Source organism: Cantharellus anzutake, assembly GCF_015039405.1.
Source record: "Cantharellus anzutake strain C23 chromosome Unknown EI90scaffold_121, whole genome shotgun sequence".
NCBI classification, from domain to species: domain Eukaryota; kingdom Fungi; phylum Basidiomycota; class Agaricomycetes; order Cantharellales; family Hydnaceae; genus Cantharellus; species Cantharellus anzutake.
In genome coordinates this window covers 207,793-226,107 of record NW_024067071.1, presented here as the reverse complement: position 1 = coordinate 226,107, position 18,315 = coordinate 207,793, and the positions used below count along the sequence as shown (strand labels likewise).

The following is an 18,315-nucleotide window of genomic DNA, read 5'->3' as shown; positions in this document are numbered from 1 at the left end:
GCCCTTGAGGTGAAAAAAGCCAGTAATCCTGAAGTGCAGAGATTTGGACCAAGTTGGGCCCAGAAGTTTCTCACCAAGTACGGGGACCATCTCTCAGCAAAATGGAGCACCTCCCTTGATACAGTCCATGCCTCCGCTGTCAACCCAACCAATGTCAAGAAGTGGTTCAAAATGGTCAAAGGGGTCCAAGACAGATACTAGTTCCGTCCATGCAATATCTATAATTTCGATGAGTCCGGTTTTCCAGTTGGGAAAGGGTCAAAACAGCATGTTCTCACCCGCCCTGGGACAAAATCACAACATGCTGTTGAAGATGGGAACCATGAGAATGTCACAGTCATGTGTACCATCTGTGCTGATGGCACTGCTCTTTCACCTGTTGTTAAAACTTGCGGATTCGGACAACTCCGGAATGGAATCGGAGACTTAGCATGGAAGGACCTTGGCCTCAGCGACTCAGGCGGAGCGCTGTGCCATTGCTGGTTATCCTAGGGGTCCCTAATTTCGGATCTAGCAGAGGGAAAGTCTCTTGGGGGAATTCATGTCGATTTCGGACTGAGGTTACAAGTTACTAGGTACATTGTATATAAGGAGGGGTCCGGAATCAAAAGGAACAAGGGTAGGACAAAAGGAGACAAAGGGAGATGGAAAGAGGAACAACACCGAGGGTCAAGTGTTTGACTCAATGGTGTTTCCCAAGGGAGGAATGAAGGGCCAAGGCCCAAGAAGGAAGGAAGGAGGATGGGAGTCGGGAATGGCTAGCTGACTGAATAGAAAGGAAGCAGCAGCCCAAATAGGAATGAGGGAGAATAGCGGAATTGAAATGGACAATGCAATAGTTGCAAGGTCCGGAGTAAGTCCGGAAAGTCCGAACTCGGAAGTTAAACTCCGGAATATTGGCAAAGGTAATTAAATGGAATGGGCTAACCAATACAATGGGTATAAGCGGAGGTGGGGTCAAAGTCCGAGGTCGGAGCTAAGACCGGAGGTTCCGGAGACGAGACGTGAACGGGATACCGGAGCGGAGGTCCGGAGTCGGGAGCATAGGTTTTGCGTACTCATCTGGAAGGTGTCGAGGTTGGGGTTGGACCCGGAATGTTCCGGAGTCGGACCGAAGGTGGTGTCCGAGCCGGAGGTGGGATAACCTCTTGGGAGTCGGCAAGGAGAAGGTGACGGAAGGGAAGTAGGGCTCCGGAAGTCGGAGTTCGGAGTTCCGGGAGCCCGGAGCGGAGGTCGGGATTGTATGGATATGACACCTGTCGTGATCTTCAAGGGTCAATACTTGTGTTAGAACTGGGCGAGGGCGGACAATTCCGGAGGGGAACCAGAGACTTAGCAAGGAGGGACCTTGGCCTCAGCGACTCAAGCGGAGCGCTGTGCCATTGCTGTTTGTCCATTTGGTCCTTAATTTCACAGTAGGCGAGCAGGAAGTCTCTAGGGGGCATTTCAGGTCGATTTTAGACTAAGGACTAAAATGAGTATGTACAAGTGCCGATATATATAATGGAGGGGGCGAAAGCGCAAGGAAACAAAGGGGATCCGAATCGGAACGAAGGTGTCTGAACGGGAACAAAGGGATGACAGAAGCGGAGCGGTACCGAAGGTCATAGGGCAGAACCTGTGATATGTCCAAAAGGAGGTAAGGAGGGTGAGGCCCAGAGGGGCAGGAGGATGAGGAGAAGTGGGGGTGATGACTAACTGGCTAGAATGGGAAGAAGCAGCAGTCCAAATAGGGATGAGGGGAAAACATGAGAGATACATTACAAGTGGCGAAAGTGCCGAAGGCGATCCGTGGAGCTCGGAGGTTATGGAGGTGGGGTTGAAAGTCCGAGGAATATTGGCAATGGTGTTTACGTAGTATGAGGTCACCAATGCAATGGACTAAGACCGAGGTGGAGTCAAAGTCTGAGGTAGGAACTATGATGGAGGCTCGGAGCAAAGGTACGAGCGGTGCCCGAGTACGAAGTATGGGACAGCGGTGGAAGGTTGTAACTTGGCAGGAGGTTGGCAGAAGAGGACCAGAGGGAAGAGAGAGGAGAGAGGGAAGAGGGAAGGAGTGGCGGAAGGGAGAGTTGTCAGGTCCGAAGGTGAGTATCGGAGCGGATGGGAGAGGAGTAGGAGGATGACAGAAGGGTGGAGGTGTGGTGAGGAGGGAGCGGAGGAGTAGGAGTAGTAGGAGGGTGGTGGGAGGGGTGGTGTTCGGTCCGAGGTGGGTATCGGAGCAGACAGAGATAGGAGAGGAGAGGGACGGAGGAGTGGAGGTGGCATGGGAGGTGAGAGGAGGTGTGGTGCCAGGACCGAAGGTGAATATCGGAACGGACAGCGGTAGGGTAGGACTCCGGAGGTCCGGGAGTCGGGTTGGGATCGGGTATGCACGGATATGACATTCCCCTCACTTTCCTATTCAATTTTCAGACTTTCACATCAATTCAGTTCTCATTATTTCTCAGGTCTCCGAAAGTATTTTCCATTTTTCTCCATCATTTCTTCCTTGATTTCACAAATAATTATATGTCCTGAAAGCACTTTCAAGGCACTATAGTTCCTGAATTTTTTTTTGAAATTTTCCCAAAATTTTTTTTTTTTAAACTTTTTAGAGACCAAAATTTTCCTCCCACTGCTCCTGGCACATTGCATACTCCTCACCACCCAGCTGCTCCTGAACCCCCTCCCAGGAGAACACTATTGGCTCCAGGAGTGCCCAATCTGCTGTTTTGTCTCCCACATGCTCCAGCCACTCTTGATGCTCCAGAGCATAATGTCATATCCGTGCATACCCGATCCTGACCCGACTCCCGGACCTCCATCTTCACCACCTCCAGAGTCCTACCCTACCACTGTCCGTTCCGATATTCACCTTCGGTCCTGACACCACACCTGACACCACACCTCCTCTCACCCCTCATGCCACCCCCACTCCTCCATCCTTCTGCCCTATCTCCATCCGCTCTGATACTCACCTCGGACCGAACACCACTCCTCTCGCCACCCTCCTCCTACTCCTCCTCCCACTCCTCCTCTTCCTCCTCATAACACCTCCACCCTTCCATCACTCTCCTGCCCGTCTCCCATCCGCTCCGATACTCACCTTCGGACCTGACACCTTTCCTCTCCTCCACTCCTCTCCCCTTTCCTCTCTCCTCTTTCTTCCCCCTGGCCCCCCTCCGCCAACCTTCCGCCAAGTTACAACCTTCCACCGCTGTCCCGTACCTCATACTCGGACACCGCTCGTACCTTCACTCCAAGACTCCGTCATAGTTCCTACCTCAGACTTTGACTCCACCTCGGCTTTAGTCCATTGCATTGGTGACCTCATACTACGTAAACACCATTGCCAATATTCCTTGGACTTTCAACCCCACCTCTGTAACCTCTGTAAGCTCCGTAACCCCCAAGCTCCACGGATCACCTTCGGCACTTTCGCTGCTTGTAATGTATCTTTCGCGTTTCCCCCTCATCCTTATTTGGACCGCTGCTTCTTCCCATTCTAGCCAGTTAGTCATCATCCCCACTTCCCCTCGTCCTCCTGCCCCTCTGGGCTTCACCCTCCTTACCTCCTTTTGGATGTACCACAGGTTCTGCCCTATGACCTTCGGTACCGCTCCACTTCTGTCATCCCTTTGTTCCCATTCGGACATCTTCATTCTGATTTGGACCTGTCAGGGCACACCCGCCTGACCTGCCTCCACCCGGGCCCACCTCACCCGGTTCCCCTTCTCCCACCCTGCACCCCTCCTTCATACCCCTTCCCCCTCTATCCCTCTCCCACTTCCCCTTCTATTTCCATTTCTATTTGTATTTCTACTTCACACGGACGACCTTTCCCTTATATCCATGTATTATTGACCCGCCCGCGACGCACACACGACGTGCCTAGCCCCGGACGACCCCGGACAGCTCTAGGGTGCAACCTAGTGTGCGCGCGTGCAGCATACACCCTCGGGATCCCCCACGGGGACACCCGGGTGACTGCGGCTGTATGCGGGGTGACATGGCGGACCTCATGTGACCCAAGCCGCATGTATATAAACACACCTGGGGTGGGAACCGAAGAAGTAACCTTCTTCTCAACATTCCCACTTCAGGTAAGTAGCATAGTTCTCCTTTTAATAATAACTCAACATTCCCACTTCAGTGGCCAGGGATCGCCGTCCCGCATCGGGGCTGCCAGTACGCACGCCTGATCCATCCCCCGTGAGGTCCTCAGCACCGGACGCTACGCCCGGACCGCCTCGACCGCGGACGCGACCCTGACAGGACCCCCTTTGTTTCCTTGTGCTTTCGCCCTCTCCATTATATATATCAGTGCTTGTACATACTTGTTTTAGGCCTTTAGTCTAAAATCGACCTGAAATGCCCCCTAGAGACTTCCTGCTCGCCGCCTATGAAATTAAGGACCAAATGGACAAACAGCAATGGCACAGTGCTCCACTTGAGTCGCTGAGGCCAAGGTCCCTCCTTGCTAAGTCTCTGGTTCCCCTCCGGAATCGTCCGCCCTTGCCCAGTTCTAACACATAACAGACTTTTGCTGATGCATATGCAAAGTCCTAACAGACTCTGAGGAGATGAAAATTGCATTGCACTGGTGCCCAGGCCATCTTGGAATACTGGGGAACAAGAGAGCCAACCAGCTAGCAAAAGAAGGCACACAACTTAGACCAGCCTGACCCAACTTTAAATCACTCTCATACATAGAGAGCCTGTGCAGGAGAGAGATGGCTGAAACATGGACTCACCGATGGACGAACACACCGAACCCCCTGAGATCGGGCTTCTATGCAGCGAACCAACTTGTTGGAATACGAGTCACATGATGAAACTGAACCAGAATATCCGAGAATATTCTATGGGTCACTAGGTGCCTGCGTAAGCGCTGGGCATAGAAGAGCCTGGAATATTGTTGGGAAGTATAAATATGGGCGCTGGAGTGCCGTGTGTATTTTAGTTATATTTCTTTCTATATTACATCTGGGTTGCGAGTGAACCGCTGAAGCAGGTTACCATATTTGGAACGCCGGATTTACAACACAACTCGCACTGAAGCTTAGACCCACCAAATGGTTCAGAAAACTCGACAGAAAAACCTTCAGCCATGTGGTCCAGTTCCGAACAGGACATGCTCACATCGGCGAGTATTACCACCGATTCGGAATCACAACGGAGAATAGAGCATGTCAATGCGATAAATCAACACAAACGAGGGCCCACATTCTGATGGAGTGCCCCCGGACAAGTAGACACAGATACCTACTAGGACACGGAAACCAGACGAAATTCCACATCCTCATGGGCAAGATGAAAGGCATAGAAAGGCCAAGGGGGTGTCGGAAATGTGTAGATGAAAGGTATGCCAGTTACGTTTCTTCCTGAATTTCGGGCCGCTACCCCCCCCCCCCCCCACACACACACACACGTGACCTTCCAAATATGGAAGGCCAATCACTGTAATGTCCAAAAAAGGCAAGGGATATCACCGACGCCTTCTCTGTACCATCGAACATTGACAAAACATTGAGCCAACACCTCCAAAACACCTCTCTAATGCTTGCAGTGCTAGATCCCGGCTTTCAAGAATGCTCATTATGCAAGAAACAAGTTCATGTAGCCACGGGAGGGGATGCAAATCTTAAATTCCATATGAACAGCGCAGAATGTTTACAAAGACAGAAAAAAGCTGGAGAGCAGGAAAGAGTCGCAGCCCAGGCAAAAAACTTCAGTGCATGGTTCACAAAAGCCGCTGCACCACTGGACATGCCGTTGCCACTCCGCTGTGAGCCAACACCATCCCTTGAACCGTCAACCCACTCCAACATACCCAAGCCACCTATCCCTATTTCTCCTCAGTCCCCTGACAAGAACATGACACTTCCCACACTCAATGACACAGAAAAACTCAGCCCACTAGAGAGGGCCCGCACTCTTGCCACTCTCCTTCCTCCCTCTGTTCCGGCTGCTTGTGAAGGTGATGCAATCTGGGCGTTAGGGGCACCAGACCCATCCTCCTGGGCAGGAGCAAACTGCAGCGAGGATACATTAGAGGATTGGGAACACATTAATCCGGTGCTACATACCATCTTTGGATGGGATGACCCAGTTCAGATGATCATCAGTAAAGTACGACGGGGAGCTCACGGAGTTGAAGGGCTAGTTGGCTTTTTAGAATGGTTTGTCTGCAAGCGGGGCTTGAATCCCACCTTATTTGACACCAAACTTGAGAAGTTATCAGAAGCAATGCTACGATTGTAGGCATTTTGTTTTAACTCACCGTATCCCATTCTCAAATGCATGCTGAGCAGAATTCCTCTGGATATGGCACCATCCTCACCCCAAAACGAAAGTCCCATCTTGGTTAGTGACGATGAAGACAACATCAAGATCATACCGAACTTGCGTGTTATGGACAGCAGTGCTGAAAGGCTTTGCATGGCACAGAAGTTAGATATTCCCGCAAACCAGTCACCTTACTATGTCTATCCCTTTGGCCTGCATGCTGCTCATCGTGTCCACTGGGATCTCGAGATTCGGAATGACACTTTATACCTTCGCTCTCGGAAGTGCCACAGGGCCGCACCTGGCAATCATTCAACTTGCCATGAATGCCGCATGTTAGCAGATTCCAAGCTAGCAAAGGGAATTAGGAAGCGTATTGAAAATGGGACACCACAAACTGCAAACCATCATCTTTGGTCATGGGGTACCCTCCGTCAGGCCTTGGTGAAGGCACAGAAGCAATTGGCAATGCGTCAGCTTCTGGCATTCAATGCCAATGTGCAGTTAGGACGAAAGACACGGGCAATTGATGAGCATAAACGCTTGCTCATGATCGTGTCATCTGGGGATGTCAAGCGGGCCGATGCTGTGATGCGAGTAGCATTGAAGAGGAGGATGGGTGTGCGCAGAATCGTGGAGCTCTTTATGAAAGCGGCAAAGAAGGTGTACGCAGCTAGGTCCTTCACTGAGCAAGAAATGGAACTGGGCTTACTGTTTCTTCGGCTGGGAGGCACCCGATTGGCAAGCATTGCACACAATGCCCTTGGCACCCCTGCTGTCACCACGCTTCGGCACAATCGACCAACAGAGCCACTCCGCGTCTCAACCGGACTCCCAACTGCCCATGAACTTCATCATAACCTCTCGGTCTCACAGGTTGCCGGGACCTTTGGGAGTGGGGATCACATCGAGCAGCATAATGACATTCTTGGGGCTTACATTCTCATGTTTGATGAGATCAAGATTGAAGAAGTTTCGCGGTATGATCCATCCACCAATAACATTGTTGGGGTATGCCGTGAGCATAGTAGTGGGTTTGCACTTGAGTACGTGAGTGCTGATGAAGCCGATCGCCTATTTGAAGGGGTCCGGGATGGAGCGGTACACCTGGCAGTGGAGGTGAGTAACAAAGATAGTCAAATGATCTCATATTTATTTCATTATAGGCTACCATTGGAGCCGTGGGCTCTTTGTCATCATCTGCAAGGATATATGGTTCCCGTCCGATTCTAATTTCGCCCACATGCAAGCGCGAGAACGCTAGCAGCCATGCCAAATTAATTGAAGTTGTTATCGAGGCATGCAGGAACGACTTGAAGGGTCCACTGTACAGTCTTGCATCTGATGGTGAATCGCGTCGAGGGGCCGCACTTGCCCAGATCACACTGAAGGAACCCCTCTCCGATACATCCCCCATCTATCCCTTACTTTCCCCCCTTCCATTATTCAACCATCTTGTTGGTAAACATGACATAACCTGTGATAAGGACTATAAGCATCTCTTCAAGAGATTACGCACACTCACCCTGCGCCCAGCGGGTTTCAATGTTTTTGACACAATCATCACTCCGCAAATCCTCGAGAAACACCTTCGTCAAAATGGGTTGTCATTCACAACAATCCGGGCTTTGCTGAACCCAGCCGATAAACAAGATGTACCGAAGGCTATTGAGTTACTGAAGGCCATCTGGGAGCTTCCCTTAATTACCGATGACAAGGATCCAATCAGGGCAGCCCAGTGTTGTGCTCTCTACCTTTTTGGTCGCGTTTGTTTCTTGTTTGTGCGACCCTATATCGACATAACACTTAGTCTTCGGCAGCAACTTGAACATCTCAGTGCTGCCGCACATTTGCTCCTAGTCCTCTTCAGGGCAAATCCAAATAAGGGACGATTTATGCCAACACAACTCTATGTTGACATCCAGATTGCCGTCAAGAATGTTTTCTTTTGCATAGCGAAAGAAAAAACTTACAATCAAGATGGGAAATTCTATATCATTCTCCTTGGAACAGATCGCCTCGAGATCGCATTTGGTATTTTACGCACAATGGTTGGGAATGATGCAAATGCTGATACACTTCAGCTATCAACCCGATTGTCGCATGTAACTGAAATCCAAAACATACTTGCTCACCATCCGGAATGGGACCGGAGTCCACGGCGTCTGAGGCTACCATCCCTTCAAGAACTGGAAAAGGAATCGCAGCGTATTGACCATATCACACCAGCACTCTGGAAGGGGGACGTGAGCATCAAATATGTACTCCCCCTGACATGTTGGATGAATGGGCGTTCACTTGCTATGACTGTTGACAGTAAAATTGCTGGACAAATCAACAACATTGCCACTCACGGAGGGATTGATATGCTCTCACCATTTGGACACCTAATCGTGAAACTCGATATAAATCCATCTGCTGCAAGCAATGATGATCTTGAAAGGGAGGATGAGGATGATGTCGGAGATGCTACGGTCATCTCGTCTTCAGGGTCAAGCACAGGCGCTCTGGACGTTGTGACCGGTGTGAACGGGGGGCCGGAAGACACAGCCAATCCTATAGGAGACGGACCCGATGCTGGGCTTGACTTGGAGGACATTCTGGGGGACATTACCGATGACCATACACGTATTTCATCCTACCTCTCAATCTGTGACGAAAAAACTGGAGAAGAGAAGACAATCCATAAAGCACGGGCATTGAAAGCCCTGTTCCAGAGTATTGTCCATCAAAAAGGATCCCTAGATCGACAGAAGCGAATCGCTGGGCTCACCCGATTTTCAGTTACACCTACCAGCGCAACAAGCGACGCTGATGCTGATGACGGCAGCTTCGGTGACACACTTTGCATTGGGGATCCGGCAGTGACCCTCATCATCGTTGAAAACACCCCATTCCTGGCTGTGGTTCAGATATCTGCATTGAAAATCGATGGGCAAGGAACTCAAGCCATACCTTTGACAATGCTCTCTGAACGCGTTGTTGAGGTCAGTTTCCACATTCTCACGCTGAAAAGCAAGACGACCTATGAGGGCAACGAGGACTGGCTATGGAAAGACTGGAAACTAGAAATGGAGAGCAGTAAGACGAAGGGAGCATACCTTCATCCCATTAATCCGACTATCCAGCAAGATGATGTGGCTGGTCGTGCGACGTTTATCTTCACAAAAACAGAACTTCAGGGGCTAGCGGCATCACTGTTGAGCATCTGTGGACTCCAAGGAATGTCTGACCTACCAAAGGCGAAGGTATCTCCTACATTTCCTTACAGGAATCCTGTTGGTGAGCCTGAGACGATTCAGTCAGGGGTTGCGGATGCTAATATCAGCTGAAGACGACAGTGCCTGTTTTGCTGGGGAATTCCCAGGCAATGATCGACCAATATCTGACGTCCATGGCAACCTCTGTCCTCTATGCAACGTCTCCTTGGACCTCAATAAGTCATCTGGCCTATTGGCGCACATGGGCGCACACATTCTTTATGATGGCCGATTGGCACGCTCAGATCAACCATGTGGATTTTGTCTTCGTCCCTCTGGCCAATGTACCTTTAAACTCATAATCAAGGCTCGCCAACCTTATCGAATCGATCTACATGCATCTCAGTGTAACCACTTACCAACCTCGTCGTTCAGATATGCACCCGCATCCAAATCTACTTCGCACTCGCCATGCTCAAATGTGCCAGTGGAATGTCCATTATGCAAGGCGGTTGTGTGGAAATACAATATGGATGAGCACTTGATGTTATCCCATCCTTCTAACTCAGCCCGCTACTCACTGGACTATGCAATTTCCACAGAGGAAATGTCAAGAATGAGAGCGAGATGGGAGAAGATATCCCCATCCCTACAGAGGTCGTCAAGTAGACGGACGATCGGCTCAAGCAGCCAGCCCACCACACTCGCCATATCAGAGGCTCATAGCTCTCGGATAGTCCTTGAGTGAGTAACCGATCCCGTTAACTCTCGAAACTATGATAGCGCTTATCAGGCTTCACAGAACCACAACACCCGAAGATATGGACCACGCACCTGTGGACCTCCAGGCCGACGTAGGGAGCCCTGACTTGGAGGATAGGGAATCGGGTGATCAGCCAATCTCTGATCCAGAGGATGTACCCAGCGCCTGTCCAGCGTCCCCTGCAAACTACGATTTCGGGCGTGAGTCCTTCCAACTCTTTCCTTCAACATCGCGTACTAACTTATCTCAAAGCCCATTTTGGTACGAAGCAAAGGACTAGATCTGGCCGCCAGCGACGAGTTGTTGGAGAAGAGGATATCTTTGGTGGATGCTGCTGTGGTGAATCGCCATCCGAGAATGAGATAGCAGCAGGGCAAACGGTTAAGTGTGCTCATATTGGGTGCGAGTATGGCTGGGTACGTTATTATTTACATGATACACAAGATTACTCTCTTACTTGGAATACTTGATAGTTTCATTTAGAGTGTGTTGACCTGCGTCGGGCAGAGGAAAACTGGAAATGTCCTGACCACCAGCCCAAGAAGCGGCGTCGCGCCCAAAAGTAGTGTAATCGAAGTGTAATTCCACGTTTGCTGTGTCCTTCTTGCCTGAATTAACTAGTAGAATGGCATTTTTACACGTTATACTGCAGTTGCGTAAGTACATGAAGTTACATCTTCACGCCGTCATGAACCCCCCCCCCCCCCGGCATACCTTTCAACCGGGAAATGCCGACACCCCCTTGAGAAAGGCTTGCCAATTTCATCAAAAAGTCCAAGACAGGCGACAAACCGATGACAACAAACACACCGCGAGGACCGCCATCGCCCGACCGGCTCACGGGATAGACGAAGCAGAACAGAATTTGCAGGGGACAGACGGAACCTTTTCATTTTTTCCATTTCTTATTTTTATTTTTTATCACGGTGTTAGGACGGGATAACCGCACTGCCACGTCATCACGAGGCCGCGGGGTATTAAGATAGATTTATCATCATCATCATCGGTTCCGGCGGTATGTGTACCTCATCAACGGCATTGATCTTGTAACAGCCCCAAGCCCGAGGCCTCTACGTGATTGCAGAGGTCTTTAGACTGTTGGATATTCTTGAGTCCGTTCCACCCATCAGCGTCCTAAAACCCTCCATGAATTACAATACTGCCAGCTTCTTCGGTATTATCACAATACAGACCCATACATATTTCTCTACCTTCCCAAAGGACTCCCTATATAAAGCTTGTAGTAAGTGTATCACGTCTTACTGGTGATATAAACGCCTGAAATGGGAAATGTCCGAACAGGTCTCCTTTTTGTGGTGAGTATGAAGCCCAGATCATCGTACGACTGTGGGTTCAAACTGCTGCCTAGGGTCGTCCAAGCTCTCCTGTTGTGAGTCCCCCCGATTAAAACGTGAATTCGCCTCCCAGAAGATGAAGTGGATGCACGGCCCAAGCTCTTTATTGGTACTTTGTGATTGCTTCAACTGAGAAGAACGTCATTCCGTCTCTCACCTGGGAAATGGCAATACATCAGACTACAGCGGTGCGTTCGACATCCACTCGCGGAGCTTAGGTGAGGGTTGAGAGAAATTCGGTTGTTTTCAGGTTGTTTCCTCGACAACTGTTCAATCGTTTTTCGCATACCGCGTGTATGCTTGTACGTATCATTCATCTCCCCAGTCTCGCGAATACTCATGACAGCCTCCCTGCCCCTGCAGTGAGTAAGAGTATTATATGGGGATGCCTGTTATGCTGTTATCTCTCGCGCAATTCGGTATGTATATAACGCAGAAATCTCACGCACTATGAATTGACGGTGGCATTGAATTCTTGTGTCCGATAGGTCTTGGGATAGGTGTGGTTTCTTTTACGTGCGGCTGATGGTGTTGCCAAACCGTTACCCATTAGCCGCTTCCTATCAGGGATACCATATTGCGAATTTCGTCACGGTTCCCCAGCAGAAGCGATCGTTGGCCGAATCATGGCTCCTTATGGAGGTTAGCACATGCACTGCTCTGCTCTGACGTGCCCGCGCTCAATATAAATGACTGATAGGCGATTTGTGATGTCACACTTGCTGTCTCGATGACCATCCTGTTACGTCGGCAGAGAACTGGTTTTAAGCAGTTAGTTTGACCTGGAGGGTGATGTCATGAGAGCTCACAGACTCATTCCACAGAACTGACAACATCTTGAACAAATTGATTGTTTATTCAATAAACACCGGAACAGTCACAAGTGTAATCGCTATTGTCATGTGTATCACCATACGTATCCTTACCTGAAGAACAATCCCTAGCACTGACGTTTCTTTCGGATAAAGTTCGCAATCCATGCTTCGGTTCTGGTACGTTAGCACCATTGGTCAGCAGACATTGGAACTCATTTCGCCGTTTAGACCTTCTCGTTTTGGGAATAGTGAGTGGCATTTCCCCACTGGCGTCGAAGGGGCCTTCTGACCTTGGACATAGCCACTCGGCGCTGTATACAATTTCACTATGCTCACCAAGTACGTGAAGAAGCCGTGCGCGTCTCGCACTCAAATGCTGACTTTTGCGCCTCAGCTTGCACTATGGAGCTCAGCTCCGTCAATATGTAGGTCCCGTTAACAAGGGCAACACTGGTACTGGACCGAACTGGCCGGGTGTCAAAGTCGACAAGACTGTGGAGCCACCATTGTTGACGCACGACTACGGCCAACACGAAATGCAATCGTGCCTAAAGAGAAAACCCATCCCACAGTGGATGGAGAAACAACTCGATACGGCTCATTCCTCCCAATATTCACCGTCACAGACACCAAAGGCATCAGCTAGATTGTAACTGAAAGCCCTTCCATGTCTAATTTAATTGTTTTGGTGCCCTTTTCCACCTAGCACAAGGATCCATTCACCACACCGCATTTATGCAGCATGTGCGGTTCGGCCGATTCCACACCTCCAGTTAGCGACTGATAGGGGTTGAATGGGACTCCGGAGATGGATTGGGCGCACGATGGCCATAGCGCAGACTGAGGCATCGGATAATAATAATAATGAACACAGCAGAAAGGCGTAAGTGCATTGGATACCACTTAGGGATGATCAAGATGAGATAGCAATGTCGGAAGGTGCGATACACAGGAGAGCAAAATATGCAACGACGTTACGCTGGGTCGGCAATGCATGAGTGGTTAGCTGTTTGACGTGAAAGTGGCGAGACTGGCAACAAAATCCGTCTACGAGTGTTTCAGCTGCGGGCGATGAGACTCCCAAGCAACCAGGCAATTCATCGCGCTTGATATGAGATAAAGCGGTAACTACACGCGCAATGGCTGTACACCCAAGGTTTAAAACTGGATATTCATATCATCTGATTGCGGTGGAGTAGCCCGAGACCTAGGGGTGACGGCATTGTTAACAATAGGGACGAGCCACTTACCCAAGAGCTGCCCTAAACATGAACATGAGATGCTAACGTACATGCGGTGATCCTGGAGTAATTTGATCTCAGAAGCACTTAACTATAAATGTGTATCTCATCCAGGATGGTGGGGCGTATCTCTACCGTATCCCATGCAGAGCGAGTTAAGTTGGTGTGAAAATAATCGGTGAAGTGAGCCCGGAGAAGGGGCGGTTGGCGTCGACCGGCGCGAGTATGAAGGGGGAGTGTATCATATTGCGATATCCATCAAATGTGAAATGCCCTGTGTGCGTCTAAGCCAAGCACAACAAAGAAGCCATGCAGAAGAGTGAGACATAAGAGTGCATCGCCTCGTTGATGATTGGGAAGGGCCTGCAACCAATTGCTGTGTGCAGGGTTTGTTCTGGAACCGTTCCGCTACAGTTGTTGTGCCGGAAGGCCCGGACCACACAAAACAAAACAGCTATCCATTCGTGATGTGATTACCATCACATTGCAACCTCAGAGGCGGTCCCTCCAGTGTTGCCCCAGTGAAACACACCAAGCAAGCGCCGACCCGCGGAGAGAAAATGGAGAGTGTGCGACGATTGGGTATGAAATATCGAGAAAGTAAAGGATGAAGTATGTACAACGCAAAGTACGAGAAAAATACCAGGAGAGAAAAAATGGCCGCAGCCAGGAGGTGGAGTGGGAGCATAAAACAAATATCCGGAATCCAACTTACCTAAGTCTCCAAAGGGGATGGGGCACCCCTGACGGCAAGTCCAAACCAGTCACACTATGTCGTGAAGAAAGCGGACTAAGTACGCAGTGGTTAATGCGGAACGCTAGACCGTGTGCATGACTGACGCGGACGACCGCAGCGGACGTGAAGCCAATGAGCGTGGCCAATGAGCATGCAGATGATGCGCACGGCGGATGCATTATGGCGGCAGGGGCGTGCAACTGACGCAGGACATGTATAAAAGTGAAGTAAGTCAGTACGCAAGCCTTATTTAATTACTCTGGTACCTAAGACCTATGGAATGAGCCACCGAAAAATAATATACTTGTCACGGGCTCATGAATTATATGTCTGACTTGTCTGACTTGATCGACATACTCAGGTCCGGATTCAAATTTTGTATTACAAATGTAGAAGTCACGCTCTGCTTTCAATACAAAAGTCACATGTTACATGGGGATAGACCCAAGTCCGATCCATTCTGGGTGGCAACACGCTTAGGTATTTACCGAAGTCTGAGAAAACAAGTCTGGGGAGGTTCCAAAACATGTAAACCGCCTATGCTATGAAGTTGGCACCCAAGCCTGTGCTGGGTTTAACTACTTATATATTACTTCGCATGCAGCAAAAGTGTTGGGTGTTGTGGCCCAGATGGTGGAGTGTTAGCCTGTAGTTTTCATTTTGAAGCCATGGGTTCGATTCCCACTTGGGGTAAATCTTGTTTTTTTTTTTTGTTTTTGCATTCCCATCTGGTTGCAGTATGCACAATGCCAGTAAATTAGGAACATCAGAAAAAAATAAAACCGAATCCGTGCCTTCATATAGTATTCAGGCACAGCTTGGAATACAAAAAAAAGATGTACACGGTGGGAATCGAACCCGTGCCTTCAAAACAAAAGCCACAAACGAGCATTTCACCATCTGCACCGCAACACCCAAGCGGTTTTGATGCATGCGAAGTAATATATAAACTTATCACAGGGCTGGGTGCTGACTTCATAGCATAGTAACTGGGCGGTTTACATGTTTTGGAACCTCCCCAGACTTGTTTTCTCAGACTTCGGTAAATGCCTAAGCGTGTTGCCACCCAGAATGGATCGGACTTGGGTTTATCCCCGTGTAACATGTGACTTTTGTATTGAAAGCAGAACGTGACTTCTACATTTGTAATACAAAATTTGAATCCGGACCTGAGTATGTCGATCAAGTCAGACAAGTCAGACATATAATTCATGAGCCCGTGACAAGTATATTATTTTTCGGTGGCTCATTCCATAAAGACCGCGTTCGTGAGCTTCCACTCGCCGCAATATCTGCTGGGTTCCACCCAGTTCAGTTGCCGGTATTTCGAACCGTCCACCCTTTCCAAATACTCCTCCATGGTAGAATAGCGCAGGTACGCGTTGTAAGTCTTGATTCCAACTAGGGATGTAGTACTCTGTCCTTGCGATAACAACTCGTGCCAGTACGAATGAATTATCATCGCCTCGCGCTGAAATTATACGGGCGGGTGATTCCGCGAGGCTCTGATTGTTTGATAGCAAGCTGTATACATGCCTGTTTCCGTGATTTTGAATGTGGCGGCGCTCACCTGCGGACGCCGAGTCGATCAAGGGGCAGTCTGCATTAAGCCTTTACAACGTGGCGGTAGCTCTTGCACAATCACAAACACTGGTCAGCCGATCAGCAGTGGCTAGGTCTCTACGACACAGTGAGCGTTGCACTCAGAAGAGGACTGGAAGGGACCAGGTCATTTTGGCGTTGATCCAATCATTGGCGTATCATTCCGCGGCCATGGCCTGCTCGCACCCTAGAGCTCAATTTGGACAAGCTGAGGGAGAATGGCAATGATCATTTCACCGACGTAATCTCCATGATCGACGCCGATCCCCGACCTCTTGTCATATATGAACAAGCATGCAAATGAACGGTTTGGGGCTTCCCTCGTTCCTTTCGTCTCTCCCAAGTGGCCGTCTTCCCTTTTCCCCACTTATCCGACATGGTTCGCATTATGACGGGGCCCCTGGAAAACATCTTTGGTGGCTTTTTCGTCGGGAACGCTGTCGCTACGTTGTAAGAATACTTTCTCCAGATGAGATCAATGTTTGAGCCCAGGCGTTTACCCACTCATCCGACGGTTTCAGTCTCTTTGGGATACTCACAGTACAGGTTGCCCTTTACTACAACCGTTTCCCTCAGGATGGTAGATGGACGCGGCGAGCGGTACGTCATTCATTGTTGACTCGAGTTTGATGCGCTGAAGCGCCTGGCGACAATAGGTTGGATTTCTCTGGTACGTTCATTCTCGTGGTGTGTTTCAAACGACCGAACGACCGATTCTGATAACGTTCGGCTCCTGAAGGGCTGTCATTCTATTTCAAACGTACGTGACATTGGTAGCTCTAGATTATATCCGTCCTGACAGGCTCGTGGTTCATCCTTTCAAGGGTCTGCATGACCAAAATGATTTGGTGGTTGCACATCCAAAATTATTTCAATCCACGCGCATTGGCAACAGCGCAATGGTACGCATTCTTCACAATTGAGCGATGGCATCTTCCCCCATTCAACACTTTCCTCAGGGAGGGTACATCATATCACCTCTCCACAACAGTTGGGTCCCTTGTCGTTCAGTCTTTCTTTGTGTTTCGTATTTGGAGCCGTGAGTTCTTGTGGGAATTAATGGGTTATACTGCTCGTAACCGTGTCGTCAGTTTCTGCGAACATTTGTGTCGCAGCACCCCTAGTATGTTGACTGCGCTGGTGATTAGCTGCAGCGATGCTTACTGGTTGCATGACAGCAAGCCCTTGTTATCATGCAGTTCGGTGAGTCCCTCAACCCAGAACGTCCCATGCCCATAGACTGAAGTCTGGTTTACCGTCAGCTTTTGCCACAGGTGAGCCCAGAGTCCTTGTCCTTGCTTTCTGGGTCCTCATTGGTCCCGTAATTTATTCTCAGCACTTTCAACTTTGGCGTACGTGTCATCACGCCTGCCGATTGCATCCTGTCACCATCCTGATTTGGCAATGACATCTCAGGAACATATCATTATCCCTCGAAGAAATCTCCCATAGGTGGAATTGGTTATCTAAGCTTTGGCTAACGACGCAGGTGTGTGGTCCTCCTCTTCAATGCCTCGACTTACCTGTTCTGAGCTGTTAAACCTCAGGCAACATGTGACGCTCTAATTGCGATATTGACCACATTCCTGCTCTGGTACCGCAAGACTGGTTTCAAAAAGTGAGTCGATGACTGAAATGCCGCACATCGGGACCGAACGGACTCCTTAATAGGACGGACCGAGCCATCAACACGATGGTGTATTGGTCCATAGCCACGGGTAGCGCGACCTGTCTTCAAACCATTATTTTGATAAGTATCGTAAGTATGGGCTACAATTGTCTCTCCCGGTAGAAAGCATTGGACCGAGACCATGATTTTAGTATGCCCACCATGGTTTTACATTTAGCACTCTCGTACTCGGAATGGTGAGTCCACTCACAAGGATTCTTCACATGCCTTACCACATGTCTTCAGACCCTTAGTCATGTATCCCATATCAATGCTCGCAAAGTATAGCAAACACAATTTTCTCTTGTCCGTGCACAGCCTCACTGATAATCTTCCTTGTGCCCTGCTAGCTTGCACATGCGGTCAAGAGCACGAAAGCAGTTGCTTGCGCCCACACTCCCTCAAGACAGACTAGATAACTCTCTCGAGGCATTACGATCCGCTCAGAAGAAAGTGGTGATCGTCCATGAATGCGGAAAGCCCATACCACTGGTACCACGTCGACCCGTGAGTTTACCACGCCTGACTGTGGCAGAAGGCCAAAGAAACTAACCGGTATTACAGCCGAGTAATGTCGTGGTGGACATTCATCATTCTAAGTACGAAGACAATCCCAGCAATGTAAGTCCTTCAAGTACACTGTACATGTGGCGGAATTCATAGA

The 18,315-nt window shown here is 49.5% G+C and overlaps 1 protein-coding gene across 1 annotated transcript; it reads left to right on the top strand.

Moving 5' to 3' along the window:
- Window positions 1-6,423: 6,423 nt before the first annotated feature.
- EI90DRAFT_2945067 (uncharacterized protein) lies at window positions 6,424-8,654 on the top strand (the record flags this gene model as incomplete). Its single annotated transcript, XM_039055318.1, has 2 exons — window positions 6,424-7,389; window positions 7,437-8,654. Coding segments are annotated over 2 exons (2,184 nt in total), but the record flags the coding sequence as incomplete, so codon positions are not given.
- Between the last annotated feature and the right edge of the window lie 9,661 nt (window positions 8,655-18,315).